The 18,237-nt window shown below is 43.4% G+C and overlaps 1 protein-coding gene across 1 annotated transcript in view; it reads right to left on the bottom strand.

Moving 5' to 3' along the window:
* The window catches only part of LOC126161279 (UDP-glucosyltransferase 2-like), a 102,802-nt gene that overhangs the window by 32,817 nt on the left and 51,748 nt on the right, over positions 1 to 18,237 (bottom strand). The window contains exon 4 of the mRNA XM_049917018.1: positions 9,690 to 10,149. Coding sequence (XP_049772975.1) covers positions 9,690 to 10,149 — 460 coding nt within the window. The remainder of the gene's footprint in view (positions 1 to 9,689; positions 10,150 to 18,237) is intronic.

Here is an 18,237-nt window from a genome sequence, read left to right as displayed (position 1 = left end):
GTAAAATAAGCAGAAGTGTTTGGGTTTGATGTAGTTCCGTCATAGGTGACTACAAAGGCAAATGCTCGCTACGTTATCAGGTTCTTGACTGCTACTCAGCGAGAGGCCCACTTGTGTGACATGAGGAAAAAATCAGTAAAATCGGGAACGTCTCCCCTAGCTTCGCATTGGGAGTGAAGTTGAGCAGATGTGGAATGTTCACCCTTGATCTGGAGGAGATGGTTAGCAAAGGACCAACAAGCTTAAAGAAAATATATTTTGCTACAACTTGATTTACAGAACCAGTATTTTCTTCCAGAATGAGATTTTCACTCTGCAGCGGAGTGTGCGCTGATATGAAACTTCGTGGCAGATTAGAACTGTGTGCCCGACCGAGACTCGAACTCGAGAACTTTGCCTTTCGCGGGCAAGTGCTCTACCAACTGAGCTACCGAAGCACGACTCACGCCCGGTACTCACAGCTTTACTTCTGCCAGTACCTCGTCTCCTACCTTCTGCAAGGTTCGCAGGAGAGCTTCTGTAAAGTTTGGAAGGTAGGAGACGAGGTACTGGCAGAAGTAAAGCTGTGAGTACCGGGCGTGAGTCGTGCTTCGGTAGCTCAGTTGGTAGAGCACTTGCCCGCAAAAGGCAGAGGTCCCGACTTCGAGTCTCGGTCGGGGAGACAGTTTTAATCTGCCACGAAGTTTAGTATTTTCTTTTTAGATCTCTCAATAAAGTCCATTGCTCAACAATATTTGTTTCCCCTTTTTTCTGGACAATTACACAGTGCAACATAATTAAAGGATCGCTTTTTCTAAACCACGAAATGGTTTCCGTTGCTGCGCGTAGGTATGACATTTGCATCTAAGGGGTCTCTGCAACTGCTCTCTGTAATGGTGAAAAGCGTGTGGCCCTGAAAGGTGTATATACAAGCGAAAAATACCCCAGAGCCCAGAAGTTCACGTGACCTGGGAAGTAGGCTAATTATGCCGCATTGGCACCACACGTCACCAGAATACTGCCCAAAGCCACCCTGGACGTGTTACACGGTGGGAAGGTCGTCACAGCCCCTTTTACGCACATTCAACCCTCATTTTGACGCCTCTGGGATGGGTGTCAGAAGCTGGTTTCTTATGAGTGGCCGAGAACACTGCAGTCCCATTGAACCAGACCTCAACCCTTTTGAGTGCCGCGCTAGCCCAATTATTGCTCACGTGTTCAGGGCGGAATCACGAGGGACCGTTCAAAACCATTAGACGAAATCTACAGATACGTCCAAAGCAGCAATGGGAGGTTATTCTTTTTTAGCTCTTCTTGCGTGCTCTTCTGTGGCGTGATCATGAAGGGATGCGACATTGACATATGTATGAATAGAATGGTAAAGGGTCCCTCTAAGCCCCCCCGCCCCTCCCCTTCTTCACCCCGTTCGGCAGTACCGGCGGTGGCAGCTGACCACCTTTGTTGAAAATTTTAAAACGGTACCTTTAAATAAAAGACCTGTGAAGTAGCTCTCGGCTTCCGCAACACCTTGATACACTCCTGATGTCACTTGCCTGATTGCAGGCCTCCAGGACTACTTCGCCAGTTTTCTCTGTGATGGAACGTATTTAAAATTCTTTGTAAATGTGGGATTGTCCCACAAAGGTTGTTGCCGAAAAGCTGGGAGGGTGGGGGAGGAGAGGGGGAGGGGGCCTTAGAGGACCCTTTCGCATCATCCGTATTCGCACATGTGTCAATGTCACGCACCTCCATGATGACGCCACATGAGAGGTGAACTAGGAGGCCTAAAAAAACGTAAGCTAACCTTTTTCTCCCTTTGGATCACGTTCAAATTTCGACTAATGATTTAGAACTGTCCCCAGTCGTGTTTTTCATCGCACCCTTTGCTACTCAGGATCACGTTCAGAGACCAACTAGCGACTTTGAACTACCCCCAGTAGTTTCACACCGTGTTGTTGTTGTGGTCTTCAGTCCTGAGACTGATGCAGCTCTCCATGCTACTCTAGCCTGTGCAAGCTTCTTCATCTCCCAGTACCTACCGCAACCTTCATCCTTCTGAATCTGCTTAGTGTATTCATCTCTTGGTCTCCCCCTACGATTTTAACCCTCTAAGCTGCCCTCCAATACTAAATTGGTGATCCCTTGATGCCTCAGAACATGTCCTACCAACCGATCCCTTCTTCTAGTCAAGTTGTGCCACAAACTTCTCTTCTCCCCAATCCTATTCAGTACTTCCTCATTAGTTATGTGATCCACCCATCTAATCTTCAGCATTCTTCTGTAGCACCACATTTCAAAAGCTTCTATTCTCTTCTTGTCCAAACTATTTATCGTCCATGTTTCACTTCCATACATGGCTACACTCCATACAAATACTTCCAGAAATGACTTCCTGACACTTAAATCAATACTCGATGTTAACAAACTGCTCTTCTTCAGAAACGCTTTCCTTGCTATTGCCAGTCTACATTTTATATCCTCTCTACTTCGACCATCATCAGTTATTTTGCTCCCCAAATAGCAAAACTCCTTTACTACTTTAAATGTCTCATTTCCTAATCTAATTCCCTGAGCATGACCCGACTTAATTCGACCACATTCCATTATCCTCGTTTTGATTTTGTTGATGTTCATCTTATATCCTCCTTTCAAGACACTATCCGTTCCGTTCAACTGCTCTTCCGAGTCCTTTGCTGTCTCTGACAGAATTACAATGTCATCGGCGAACCTCAATGTTTTTATTTCTTCTCCATGTATTTTAATACCTACTCTGAATTTTTCTTTTGTTTCCTTCACTGCTTGCTCAATATACAGATTGAATAACATCGGGGAGAGACTACAACCCTGTCTCACTCCCTTCCCAACCACTGCTTGCCTTTCATGCCCCTCGACTCTTATAACTGCCATCTGGTTTCTGTACAAATTGTAAATAGCCTTTCGCTCCCTATATTTTACCCCTGCCACCTTCAGAATTTGAAAGAGAGTATTCCACACCGTATACAAGAGAAAAATTGCAGTCACCCTGCACTCCAAAGGGGGGATATCACATTTAGTGTGTTTACAGCCCCTTGCTGTCCATTGAGAAGGGTTGAATCGCCCAGGAAGTGGCAGCAGTGTCAAATGTTGTCAAGAATGCCTTCCTCTCTCTACGGAAATTGTGTGGGAATCAACGTCCCAAGGAAAGGGACGCTGCCATTGATGTTCTTGAAGCCACCTTCTAAAGCCTTTCCTCGTCAGTTCTGTGCGGTTGTCTGTTCGAAATACTTTCCTCGGCCACTCATAAGAAAATCGTGATTTCCACGCGTACTGAACTCCATCACAGCGGTATCGACACGAGGGATGAAATGTGCGTAAGAGCATCCGTGGCGACCTTCCCATCCTTTGTCACGTCCACAATGGCGTTGAGCAGAATTGTGGTGACATTTGGTGACAGTGAGACGCAGGTAGCCACATTACGCGTCACATGGCGTTTTTTTCCGCCTGTGTCGGCACCTTGCTGTATTAGATTAGATTAGATTAGATTAGATTAATACAAGTTCCATGGATCATGAATACGATATTTCGTAATGATGTGGAACGTGTCAAATTTTCCAATACATGACATAATTAAGTTAATTTAAGAACATACTTAAGTTAATATAACAAATTTTTAATTTTTGTAATTATTTTTTTGTTTTTTGTTTTTAATTTAAATCTAAACATTCCTCTATGGAGTAGAAGGAGTTGTCATTCAGAAATTCTTTTAATTTCTTGTTAAATACTTGTTGGTTATCTGTCAGACTTTTGATACTATTTGGTAAGTGACCAAAGACTTTAGTACCAGTATAATTCACCCCTTTCTGTGCCAAAGTTAGATTTAATCTTGAATAGTGAAGATCATCCTTTCTCCTAGTATTGTAGTTATGCACACTGCTATTACTTTTGAATTGGGTTTGGTTGTTAATAACAAATTTCATAAAAGAGTATATATACTGAGAAGCTACTGTGAATATCCCTAGATCCTTAAATAAATGTCTGCAGGATGATCTTGGGTGGACTACAGCTATTATTCTGATTACACGCTTTTGTGCAATAAACACTTTATTCCTCAGTGATGAATTACCCCAAAATATGATGCCATATGAAAGCAACGAGTGAAAATAGGCGTAGTAAGCTAATTTACTAAGATGTTTATCACCAAAATTTTCAATGACCCTTATTGCATAAGTAGCTGAACTCAAACGTTTCAGCAGATCATCAATGTGTTTCTTCCAATTTAATCTCTCATCAATGGCCACACCTAAAAATTTGGAATATTCTACCTTAGCTATATGCTTCTGATTAAGGTCTATATTTATTAATGGCATCATACCATTCACTGTACGGAACTGTATATACTGTGTCTTATCAAAATTCAGTGAGAGTCCGTTTACAAGGAACCACTTAGTAATTTTCTGAAAGACAGTATTGACAATTTCATCAGTTAATTATTGTTTGTCAGGTGTGATTACTATACTTGTATCATCAGCAAAGAGAACTAACTTTGCCTCTTCATGAATATAGAATGCCAAGTCATTAATATATATTAAGAACAACAAAGGACCCAAGACTGACCCTTGTGGAACCCCATTCTTGATAGTTCCCCAGTTTGAGGAATGTGCTGATCTTTGCATAGTATGAGAACTACTTATTTCAACTTTCTGCACTCTTCCAGTTAGGTACGAATTAAACCATTTGTGCACTGTCCCACTCATGCCACAATACTTGAGCTTGTCTAGCAGAATTTCATGATTTACACAAACAATATGAAGCGCTGTCGACAGCGAGAATGACTTCGCAGGGCGTAACGCGTTTGCGCCACTGAAATGGAAGGTTGTAGGCCACTTTGGACCAAATTTAAAACTTGTGCTCTACAATGGGAAAAATTACAGGATTTCGGAAAAGCAACCCTTCAATTCTGGAGCGCCGTGTACGTATTGCTTCAGATGGAAAAGCCTCAGTTGTTGACTTCTGTAACAGTAAAACTAGCCTCCCAACTGTTCCTCGTAAAGGGACCTATACGTCATGAGGGTCCAAAAAATGGAACTTTGTTTCATGAAATCCAGTGGTTCTTCCTGCGTTCAAAAATGTATACGTATTTTCGTGTTTAAGTGCCTTCATAAAGCAGTTGCGGCGCGCGAATGGCTAGCTGTCGCATCAGTGTCTAACACAAAACGTTTCGTTATTTAATTTTGGCGGCACTGTTTCCATAGCAACCTGCTTCTGTAATATCCTTGAACATGTAGACTGTGCTATGAGCAGGGATTTATTCAATCGATCTTTCTGTCTATACCAGTAGAATATTTGAATTTATTATGCTTTTCTCGTACGTTTGTTCTGTAAGGTTGATGTTATGACTGCATGTTTTAACTATTTTACATCTTAAAATGCGAAAAAGGCGGAAGTTTAATTGCACTCGTAAATTTTACGAAGAAGCGTGTTGTTGGATACTGAAAAAATGAAGAAGCTGTTATGCCGCAGCGAACTGAGGTTAGGCCTAAAAGTTTTCCAGGAAGTGTTTCAAAACGCAAGTTCAAACACCTTACCGAAAATGAACAAGATGTTGGTGTTTTAAGTGTTAAAAATAACGGGTTCATTTTAATTAATAAATATAAGCTTTCAGAATTAATTTTGTCTGTTGCCAAATGTTAATGTTATAGTAGTGAAAAATCCCTAACGTTTAGATAGAACGTAAGTAAGAAATGAGACCTGTCCATCAGAATTGTAGTGGAATGTAAAGTGTGTAAAGTAACGAAACGTATAATGACATCTACTGTAACATACAAAAATACAGTGAAGTGAATATTCTCCTTGGTTATGCCATAAGGTGTAATGGGAAGGGCAGAAAAACAGCCCAGATATTCTGTACTGTGATGAATCTCCCACCGCCACCTGTCAAGTTTGTGAGGTGTTATAAACGTTTGTATATTGCCCTAACGGAAGTCAGTGAAGCTTGTGTGCAGGGGGCAGCAAACGAAGCTATAGATATTTGTCAATCTTGTGATACTGTTGCTGCATTGGACGATTCCTGCCAGGGAAGAGGCCGTACGTCACCGAATGGAGTTGTCACAGTTACCTCACTAGATACAGGCAAAGTGCTGGACTGTGAATATCTCACGAAACATAGCCAAGATTGTGCCTGTAAGGTAAATAAACACAAATGTGACAAAAACTTTGAAGATCTCGATGGTGGTATCGAAAACAAGGGGCCGTCTCTATCTTTAGCAGGTCAATTGCTACACGAGTCTTACGATACACTCACTACCTTGTTGATGATGGCTCTAAAGATTTCAACAATGTTGTGGCTGCTGAATTATGTGCTGAAACTGAAATTAAAGAAATGGTATGTATAGGATATGTGCAGAAGAGAATTGGGGCAAGGTTTAGGAAACTGTGCAAGAACATGACAGGAAAAAAATTCTCTTATGGCAAAGCAATTGATGTGCAGGCGGACTCGCCATATCAGATACAGAAAACCTTACCGAATATTATGAGCTAGCCATCAGGAGAAACAGCGAAAATGTCTGTGAGATGAGAAAAGCAGCCGGCCGGAGTGGCCGAGCGGTTCTAGGAGCTACAGTCTGGAGCTACGCGACCGCTACGGTCGCAGGTTCGAATCCTGCCTCGGGCATGGATGTGTGTGATGTCCTTAGGTTAGTTAGGTTTAAGTAGTTCTAAGTTATAGGGGACTGATGACCTCAGAAGTTAAGTCCCATAGTGCTCAGAGCCATTTGAACCATTTTGAGAAAAGCAATTTGGGCAACTCTGTTTCACAGAATATCCATTGATGAGCATCCACTGCGTGGCCTTTGTCAAAAGTGAAACGCTTCGTGATGCAAATATAACAGGTGTGAAGCAAATGGACAAAAATACACACGTGCCCATTCCATGCCAGAGACTGTCACGGTGGAAGTAAAACCAATATGTAGAGATTTTTCATATTCTAAACTCCTGGAGAAATGCTTACATAGCATGAATCTGAATAAAAACTTCAATAATTGCATTTGGCAACGCTTGCGAAAAACTATGTTCATTGGTATGTCTGCTTTTCAGATCGGTCATTATAATATGTTTTAATGGTGGAGGAATAAGCAGATTAAAAATCATGAGTAGACTAGACATCAGAACTGGGGACAACACGAAAAGTGGACTGATAATAGGGGCCAGGCAGCGGGTCGCTGGAACTGAACTGCTGAAGGCTTGGCTAAGCAGGCCAGATAACAAAGAAATGAAAACGAAACTCAGGTTAACAACATTATGGAGTTGGAATGCTTTGACATTTTATTACTGAGAAGAAAATGACATGCAAATCTTTAGTTTCAAATTCCGGCAATGAACGTCTTTGTATACTTGGGTATCATTATCTCATTCAAACAAAATATTGCATGAATTGTAATATAGTGCTTCCCTACTCAATAAACTACGCTATTCATAAATGTATTAAAGATTTTAAGCTGGAGCATGTCATGTGTTCTTCAATTATTAGGAGAAATAATTGAATTCTGAAAGTAGTTCTTTTAAAAATACACAAGACAATAAATTGTTAAATATTCATTGGCTACTGTGTCAGCAACTTAACAACTAAAAGAATGAAATTTGTTTTGACCTTTTATTTTGGATAGTATGGAAGTACAGTGTGCCTAAAATAAAAATAACACGTAATTCAGTACGTAAGGTAAAAATCATTATTCACTCTACACAGTTATTGAAAGCTTTTCACCTAGAGGTCACAGTATACTAGTTGTTTGGTTAATGTTGCATTCCAGTATTTATTTAAGGTTCTGGGCTATTAAATTTCAAAATGCTATCAAAAACAGGGCTCTTCACAAGTGGAGCCCTAGGACAAAGATTCTGGTTCGTGCCGCCAGCAAGGATGGTGCTCGATCCCAGCTTCCAGGGGTAATTTAAATCTTCCTCTCATACGTAGTGATATCACTTTTAACACTCCGACGTAACTGGAAGATGTTACACCGCGAAACACCAATCCGATATTTATGAAACTACGTGGAGGTGCTCACCACCTATCAAATAATATTTTATCATCTGCATTCTCTGTATGCAGTTACTGTTGTGGGACGTGAAATTGAAGCGTCCCCCATCCACCAGTGTCAGCCCAGTTTGCAGGTAAATATAAGTTTAATTTATTGTTTTGTTTATGTATTTTTGTAATATTTGTAATAGCTGTGAATTATCTAAAGTTTTGTATTTATTTTTTATGTTTCATGTACGAAGAGGGCGGCGCAACGAACGGAGACAGCATCTTCGCCGCCGGGACCAGAGAGAAAATTGCTGGCCACTATACGTCGCGGGTCGACAGCCAAAGAGCAACAGAAAGTCCTGAAACCGAGTTGTTGCGTTGTGCTTCTAAAAATTAAATAATTGAGAATTTGTAATGTTTGTACAACAATAATGTCATAGAAAGTTTAATCATGTTGTAAATGTTCAGTTCTGTCTTGTCAAGGCTCAGGTTCACGTCTATATGTAGTAAGATAATAAATTAGTAGATGCTACTAAAGTTGAAATACGTGTTCCGAGAATTTATTTATGAAGAATTATGTGAATGAATTAATAATATATTTGACAAGATTATTAATTTTTGACAACGTTCATCGCGAGTTTGAATCTCGAAAGTTTATTCAATGTGGTTCTAATATTTATTAAATCAGATAACGTGCGTTAATATAATTTCTGAGGAGAAACAAACGACATCTAAATTGAAAAGTTTTGCGCAAACCAATTGGACTGAGTGACGTAATTCTGCGCATATGACTCAAATGATGTTTTACAGTTTTGTTCAAGAACCATTCTGAGACAATTTAAAAAGAATATAAATAATTTTGAAGTGGGTTGTAACTGACGTAGGTGACGAAGTCTACACGTGGTCATATGTCAAAAGAAAATCGTTTATAAAAAACTTACGTCGTTACACTACATTACGTTGTTGTGGGTGTTGTGGTTTGCAGTCCGAAGAGTGATGAAGCACTCCATGTGACTTTCTTCTTTTCTAAATACTTACTTCAACCTATATCCACCTATACCTGACTGCTGTATTATAATCTTGGTTCAGACTATAGTCCACCTCCCACTTTGTTTCCACCATTAGTAAATTAACCAATCCTCGAGGGGAACAGTGTCACTTCTTTAAGTCAATTAATCAAGTTCTGCCATGAAATATTTTATCCTTAATTCGATACACTAGCTCTTCACCGAAATTGGTGGCATGTTAAAAATATGTGCCGGACCGGGTCTCGCACCCAGGGTCTTTCTCTTTCACAGGCAGTTCATCTACCGAATGAGTTATATCGGAAATGTCTGCGAAATTTGGAAGGTAGGGGAAAAGCATTTACGGAAGTAAAGTTGTGAGATCCATACGTGAGTTGCATCTGGATAGCTCAGTAAGTCGAACACTGGCCCACGAAACGGAAAGGATTCCGTTTCGAATCCCGGTCCAGTACACATTTTGAATCTGCCAGGAAGTTACAAACCAGAACACAATTCACTGCAGAGTGCAAATTAATTCCTGATATTTCTTCACTGTTGTCTCGAACTGCCCATAAATTGTTCACCACTCTTCTGTACGTAATAACACGTATTTCCTGTTGTCATTAGAATAGTTCCATTGAAACACGGCGCTCGGTACGTGGTATTTATCATGCAATAATAAAATTAAATTAGAATAGAAAGAAGCTTACCTTTGGTAATCGTTCTGTGTTTGGCGATACATGTATGCCAGTGACCTCTACGACACTCGGTAGATGTGGTCGTGGATACTCCGTCGAAAAGTGGCTGTTGACGATAAATAAGCTGTAGTTGTACTCAGTTTCGAAAACTGAAGGCGGGTCCGTACCGAAGTACTCTCTCATGATGTTGTCTTGCCGTGCGAGAATTTCGCAATGCCAAAGATAGTAGACCCAGAGGTAGAAGAACGTATTGTACAGGCGTTGCCAGAAGGTCATGTGATCGGAGAACCCCAACCAGACATCGGGTAGGTAGGCTGGGTTCATTGCATTCCCGTGGCTGTAGTACATGGCCGACATCGCCGTCATCGTCACGACGCCAACTACCGGAGGCGACCCGACCTTGTGGAAGAGGCCGTGGTAGGCCTGGTAAGGCAGCCTCTCGGACATCACCAGGTCGAACGTGTGGTTTTTCCTGCGCAGAAATTGTACAACTAGTCTCATTTCAAATGATGCTACTGCCAACCTAAACTTAGTCGAGATTACACTACACATCGAAAGACACACAAATATAACTACAGGGCTATTACAAATGATTGAAGCGATTTCATAAATTCACTGTAGCTCCATTCATTGACATATGGTCACGACACACTACAGATACGTAGAAAAACTCATAAAGTTTTGTTCGGCTGAAGCCGCACTTCAGGTTTCTGCCTCAGAGCGCTCGAGAGCGCAGTGAGACAAAATGGCGACAGGAGCCGAGAAAGCGTATGTCGTGCTTGAAATGCACTCCCATCAGTCAGTCATAACAGTGCAACGACACTTCAGGACGAAGTTCAACAAAGATCCACCAACTGCTAACTCCATTCGGCGATGGTATGCGCAGTTTAAAGCTTCTGGATGCCTATGTAAGGGGAAATCAACGGGTCGGCCTGCAGTGAGCGAAGAAACGGTTGAACGCGTGCGGGCAAGTTTCACGTGTAGCCCGCGGAAGTCGACGAATAAAGCAAGCAGGGAGCTAAACGTACCACAGCCGATGGTTTGGAAAATCTTACGGAAAAGGCTAAAGCAGAAGCTTTACCGTTTACAATCGCTACAAGCCCTGACACCCGATGACAAAGTCAAACGCTTTGAATTTTCGGCGCGGTTGCAACAGCTCATGGAAGAGGATGCGTTGAGTGCGAAACTTGTTTTCAGTGATGAAGCAACATTTTTTCTTAATGGTGAAGTGAACAGACACAATGTGCGAATCTGGGCGGTAGAGAATCCTCACGCATTCGTGAAGCAAATTCGCAATTCACCAAAAGTTAACGTGTTTTGTGCAATCTCACGGTTTAAAGTTTACGGCCCCTTTTTCTTCTGCGAAAAAAAACGTTACAGGACACGTGTATCTGGACATGCTGGATAATTGGCTCATGCCACAACTGGAGACCGACAGCGCCGACTTCATCTTTCAACAGGATGGTGCTCCACCGCACTTCCATCATGATGTTCGGCATTTCTTAAACAGGAGATTGGGAAACGGATGGATCGGTCGTGGTGGAGATCATGATCAGCAAGTCATGTCATGGCCTCCACGCTCTCCCGACTTAACCCCAATAACTTTATTATTTGAGATATTTTCACAATGCTTTGCTTCAATCATTTGTAATAGCCCTGTATACACCAGTCAGCCAGAACGTTATGAGCACCTACCTAACAGCCGGTATGTCTACCTTTGGCACGGTAATAGCGGCGACGCGTCTTTGAACGGAACCAATGATGCCTTGGTAAGTCGCTGGAGGGAGTTGACACCACAACTGCACACGCAAGTCACCTAATCCGCACAAATTCTGGGGATGGGGCGATGAGCTCTGCCGCCACGTAGAATCACAACCCAGATGTGTTCGATCAGATTCAGATCTGTCAAGTTCGGGGGGCCAACACATCAACTGGAACTCTTCGCTGTGTTCCTCGAACCAGAGCAACGTACTCCTGGCCTCGTGACATCGTGCATTATCTTGTTGAAAAACGTCGCTGCCGTCGGGCTGTAACGCCAGAAATGCATATCCTCCTATTTCCGTTTATTGCACTGCAAATAGTTTTCCTTATTTTGTTACCTGAAGATATAACATTTCTGTGTCTTTGTATATTGTAAATCTTTTACTATTTGTACATATATGCATTTATATCGATGTATAATTGGTTTGTTTGGTGAATATTATTTGTATTTATACGCTGGGTCTGGCCTAGGGAAAACTATGGTGTCGAACGAATACATCGATATGTCGTGTGGAGAACCAAAGTGTTTAGGATCTTTGGTAGTGTTAACTCTGCCGCGTGGAGGGCGGGCAGAGCAGAGAGAGGCTGGCTGGAGTAGTGCAGTGGAGCAGGTGTGTTGTGTGACGCTCCCGCGAGTTGCCGCGCTTTCGGGGTTTGGCAGCATGTAATTGCACTCGAATTGCTATGTTAGTTTCTGACATTGTGTTGCGGACAGGAAGCATTAGCTGGTGCACATCAAGAGCTCGTTTCGCCTGGTGACCGTGTCGAGAAGAAGGCGCGCCAACATCCAGCTTCTGCAACAGCGACGGCCGACAATGAGTGACTGTCACCACCTCCTCTATCGACAGCTTCAAACCTTCAATCAACCAACAAGGAAGACTGGAAGCACGTAAAGTTCTAGAACTGTATGGCAGACCTCAGCTTTTAAAATTGTTGCATCACAAAATTACAGCAACCTTTGTTGCTCATTGTCCCAATTGCATTACCAAGCAGGGTCCCTTCCTTTTCCGAAATGAACCCGAGTGTCGTTGAAATTCAGACGTCAGCATTAAAGTAATATCATTCCATTTCACTGCTTTAATTTTAAAGTTCAGTTAATGTATTCATAGCTGGCTACAATATTTAGATTAGGCAAGCACGAATTAAGAGTGCGAGTTTTGTTACCTGTGACTGCAGCTCGGCTTGGTACGTACTAAATTTTACTATCGTTAATTGTTCAGAATCAGTTAATTCAAGTTCATAGTTAAATCTCTTATTTCTAAATTGCGTAGATTCAAGTAGCTTTTGAAATGATTGTTGAGGTAGCCCAAGACTAACCGTATTTTACTGAATTTCGATGTGCTTCAGAAACAAAGCTCACTATTAATTTCAGTCACTAAATTAACTTTCAATTTTCCGGTTTTATTAATTCTTTTGCTAAATTAAGTCAGAGTGTAGCGAAATTTATTACTTCTGACAAACATTCAGTTTTCACACTACACGTGTCAACCTTCAGTTGCCACGCTTCTAGTGCTAATTATATGTGCAATAACCTTTCTTTTTCAGTTACTATAGTAATTGTCCATAGGACTGGCGACCGTAATTTTCCCCAGATTTCAAATTTGTAATTACCGCTAGTTAATTGTTAACGTAACGACTGCACATTTACTTTCTTTATTAACTTTACCTCTTTTCAAAATTAATTTCCACCAGTTTCATTTGCATTTTTCCTTTCATTTAGATGTAACCCTTTCCTCCCTTTTTACCGACAGATTAACTTCGGTGACGATTGCTTTTCCAAAATTTCCATTAGGTACACGCGGTTTAATTTTTCACTGTCATTGAGGTCGATAAGTGAGGGGGAGGTTACAGGGTAACATGATCGTCATGAAGGTGGTCTACAACCAGTGTACGATACATCTCGTCCATCATGGAGTCTTGCACGAGCTCCACTGGATCCATGTTGGGCCAAGTGAATGTTCACCAGAGAATAATGGAGCTGCTACCATCTTGGATTCGTCCTACAGTACAGGTGTCAAGGAGCTCTTTCCCTGGAAGACGACGGATTCGCGCCCTCCAGTCGGCATGGCGATCGCGATTCATCAGAGCATGCAAATCTGTGCCACTGCGCCAACGCCCAGTGCCGATGGTCATGTGCCCATTTCAGTCCTATTTGCCAATGTCGTGGTGTTGACATTGGCTTATGGTTCAAATGGCTCTGAGAACTATGGGACTTAACTTCTGAGGTCATCAGTCCCCTTGAACTTAGAGCTACTTAAACTTAACGAACCTAAGGACGTCACACAGACCCATGCCCGAGGCAGGGTTCGAACCTGCGACCGTAGCGGTCGCGTGGTTCCAGACTGTAGCGCCTAGAACCGCTCGGCCACCCTGGCCGGTGACATTGGCTTATGCATGGATCAGCGGCTGCAAAGGCCACCCTTAGGAGTGTTCGGTGCACTGTGTGCTCAGACACACTTATATTCCGCTCAGAACTAAAGTCTGGTGTTGGTTCCGCCACAGTTCGCCGCATGTCCTGTTTTGCTTGTCTGCCCAGCCTATGACGCCCGACATCTGTAATGAGGGGTGGCCGCCCATCCCCAAGACGTCTGCACAGGGTTTCGCCTTTGTTTCGCCACGTGTTGAAGCAACTCGCCACAGCACTCCGCGAACAACAGACAAGTCGTGCAGTTCCCGAAATGCTCGTGCTGAACTCCCAGGCCGTCACAGTCTGCCCTCGGTCAATCGCGCGATTTCCCCATTCTACACATGGTCAGCACGCTTGCTGATACTAGATGAACCATACGTCTGTCTGACTAGCAGTCACTCTACGGCAGGTGACGTTACTGTCGCTTGGACGGATTTACATCGATACTAGGTCGGTGGTCTTAATGGTTTGGCTGTCCAGTGTATATAGCGCGTTCAGAAGTCCTCGTTAGAAACTTTTAGCACTTGTAGAGGACAGTGAATAACATGCTCAAAGATCTGAACAAAGCTTGTGTGGAATATGGGATGCAAATACAGGGTTATTACAAATGATTGAAGAGATTTCACAGCTCTACAATAACGTTATTATTTGAGATATTGTCACAATGCTTTGCACACACATACAAAAACTCAAAAAGTTTTTTTAGGCTTTCACAAATGTTCGATATGTACCCCTTTAGTGATTCGGCAGACATCAAGCCAATAATCAAGTTCCTCCCACACTCGACGCAGCGTGTCCCCATCAATGAGTTCGAAAGCATCGTTGACGCTTTAAACTGTGCATATCATCGTCGAATGGAGTTAGCAGTTGGTAGATCTTTGTTAAACTTCGTCCTGAAGTGTCGTTGCACTGTTATGACTGACTGACGTGAGTGCATTTCAAGCACGACATACGCTTTCTCGGCTCCTGTCGCCATTGTCTCACTACGCTCTCGAGCACTCTGGCAGCAGAAACCTGAAGTGCGGCTTCAGCCGAACAAAACTTTATGAGTTTTTCTACGTATCTGTAGTGTGTCGTGACCATATGTCAATGAATGGAGCTACAGTGAATTTACGAAATCGCTTCAATCATTTGTAATAGCCCTGTATATACAGCAAAAACGAAGAGTATTGTCATCAGTACAGGACGCAGACTGTCCAATATTAAAATAGGACAATCTACCATTAGCCAAGTAAGTGCATTTAAATATCTCGGGAGCACAATAACTGAAGACTTGAGATGTCACCAGGAGGTGAAAACTCGAATTGCCATAGCGAAGGAGGCATTCAACAGTAAGAGGAGAATGTTATGTGGCAAATTAGATAAAGGACTAAGGAAAAGGCTTGGCAAAAGTTTTGTCTGGAGTGTGGCACTATATGGGGCAGAAACATGGACACTAAAATGAGAGGATGAAAAAAGGTTAGAACCATTTGAGATGTGGATGTGGAGGAGAATGGAGAGAATAAGCTGGATGGAAAGAGTGAGTAATGAAAGAGTGTTGGAAAGGGTTGGCGAGAGAAGATGTCTGCTGAAGTTTGTAAGAGAAAGGAAAAAGAACTGGTTGGCACTTTCATTGAGAAGTGAGTGCTTGCTGGTAGATGCTTTGGAAGGATTGGTTTGTGGGAGAAGACTAGGAGGACGAAGGAGATACAAGATGATAGACGACATAAAGGGAAGAGGAAATTATGCAGACCTGAAGAGGATGGCAAAGACCGGACAGCCTGGAGAACTACCACGTGAAAACCTGCCTTTGAGCAGAACACTGATGATGATGATGATGATGATGGGGGGACTGAGTTCAAAATATTTTGAACAGGAACCCACGTCTGTAAACGCACCGTTTTCGTGCTGCAGGCGTTTGAAAACCTGTTTCCTAAGTAGGTATGGAACAGTGTAACCACGGTGGAGGTAGTTACGTCGGATCGGCTGACGTCATTTGACGTCTGTCCTACCTCTCTCACATGGTTCGAGCCTCGTTCATGTGTCCTTGAGAGAGCAACAAGGTTGCGTACACGTTTGCAGAATACACAGGCATTACCCTTCTGAAGGCGAAGCCCACAGCACTGCTTGTCGTCTTGGCCGCCATGGCAATGCAGGGGACGGACTTGGAGGGTGGTAGTTAGCTAGCTGGAGTGATCGGAACTTGCAGTAGATCCCGGAAGCCAGTGGCCTCTATACGCTCGGAAGCAGCGGCACATCGTCGGCAGTCAGTATGGTGTATGGAGGATTGTAGCGGTGGCTGAGATTGGTGGCTGGAGCTGTGCTTGGCAATGGGCTCTGAACTGGAGGTCAGGAACTGTCAGCATACGATAGAGAATAGAGGGTGGAGTGACGGATTACTATAGTGACAAGAAGCAGTGAGCCTTAGGTGCATGAACAGCGAGGTCAGTGAGAAGCAGGTGTGTGTGGGACGGTTGCATGAAGAGACGACGGCCAGCATGCAGAAAGTACCGTATGGACAAAAACCTGGTGGATTGCTGGCCAGTCGGACGCACTGCAGTTCGTCATGAGGTGAAGAGTGGTTTCTGTTGATCATAAGGAGCCATGTCTGAGCGGTTCTGCAGCTGTTGGTGGCAGCCTGGTAGCCATTGGGTTGTGGCGCTGCATCCTTTTATTTGCGAAAGTGCACTAAGTGAAGCCACTTGTAAACAACTTTCTGCAAGAAATCTGAGAATACTGTGTAGCTGGTTGCCTATTATTTATCGCACACGGGGCATGCGACGACGTGCACTGTGATACAGGGGCGGCACAATCGTACTACACTACTGGCCATTAAAATTGCTACACCAAGAAGAAATGCAGATGATAAACGGGTATTCATTGGACAAATATATTATACTAGAACTGACATGTGATTACATTTTCACGCAATTTGGGTGCATAGATCCTGAGAAATCAGTACCCACAACAACCACCTCTGGCCGTAATAAAGGTCTTGATACGCCTGGGCATTGAGTCAGACAGAGCTTGGATGGCGTGTACAGGTAGACCTGCCCATGCAGCTTCAACACGATACCACAGTTCATCAAGACTAGTGACTGGCTTATTGTGACGAGCCAGTTGCTCGACAACCATTGACCAGACGTTTCCAGTTGGTGAGAGATCTGGATATTGTGCTGGCCAGGGCAGCAGTCGAACATTTTCTGTATCCAGAAAGGCCCGTACAGGCTCTGCAACATGCGGTCGTGCATTATCCTTCTGAAATGTAGGGTTTCGCAGGGATCGAATGAAGGGTAAAGCCACCGGTCGTAACACATCCGAAATGTAACGTCCACTGTTCAAAGTGCCGTCAATGCGAACAAGAGGTGACCAAGACGTGTAACCAATAGCATCCCATTCCATCACGCCGGGTGATACGCCAGTATGGCGATGACGAATACATGATTCCAATGTCCGTTCACCGCGATGTCGCCAAACACGGATGCGACCATCATGATGCTGTAAACAGAACATGGATTCATCCGAAAAAATGACGTTTTACCATTCGTGCAGCCAGGTTCGTCGTTGAGTACACCATCGCAAGTGCTCCTGTCTGTGATGCAGCGTCAAGGGTAACCGCAGCCATCGTCTCCGAGCTGATAGTCCATGCTGCTGCAAACGTCGTCGAACTGTTCGTGCAGATGGTTGTTGTCTTGCAAACGTCCCCATCTGGTGACTCAGGGATCGATACGTGGCTGAACGATCCGTTACAGCCATGCGCATAAGATGCCTGTCATCTCGACTGCTAGTGATACGAGGACGTTGGTATCCAGCACGGCGTTCTGTATTACCCTCCTGAACCCACCGATTCAATATTCTGCTAACAGTCATTGGATCTCGACCAACGCGAGCAGCAATGTCGCGATACGATAAACCGCAATCGCGGTAGGCTACCAATCCGACCTTTATCAAAGTCGTAAACGTGATGGTACGCATTTCTCCTATTTACACGAGGCATCACAACAACGTTTCACCAAGCAACGCCGGTCAACTGCTTTTTGAGTATGAGAGATCGGTTGGAAATTTTCGTCATGTCACCACGTTGCAGGTGCGCCACCGGTGCCAACCTTGTGCGAATGCTCTGAAAAGCTAATCGTTTGCATATCACAGCATCTTCTTCTTGTCGGCTAAATTTCTCGTCTGTAGCACGCCGTCTTCGTGGTGTAGCAATTTTAATGGCCAGTAGTATATTAGTATGCTCTGTGGATGTGATAAGGCATATGAAACTGAAGTTGGTTGTTAACGGCTGTGATTGTGGATCAGTTTCTCACTGCAGTGAATTTATGTGCTACTCTGTTAATGATTTTATGTGACTGAGATAGCGGTTCACTCCGGTTGCATTAAAAGTTGATGGAGCGAGCGGTCACGTATGAC

Source organism: Schistocerca cancellata, chromosome 2 (genome assembly GCF_023864275.1).
Source record: "Schistocerca cancellata isolate TAMUIC-IGC-003103 chromosome 2, iqSchCanc2.1, whole genome shotgun sequence".
In the NCBI taxonomy this organism is placed as follows: Eukaryota; Metazoa; Arthropoda; class Insecta; order Orthoptera; family Acrididae; genus Schistocerca; species Schistocerca cancellata.
This window is presented reverse-complemented; position numbering and strand designations above follow the sequence as displayed.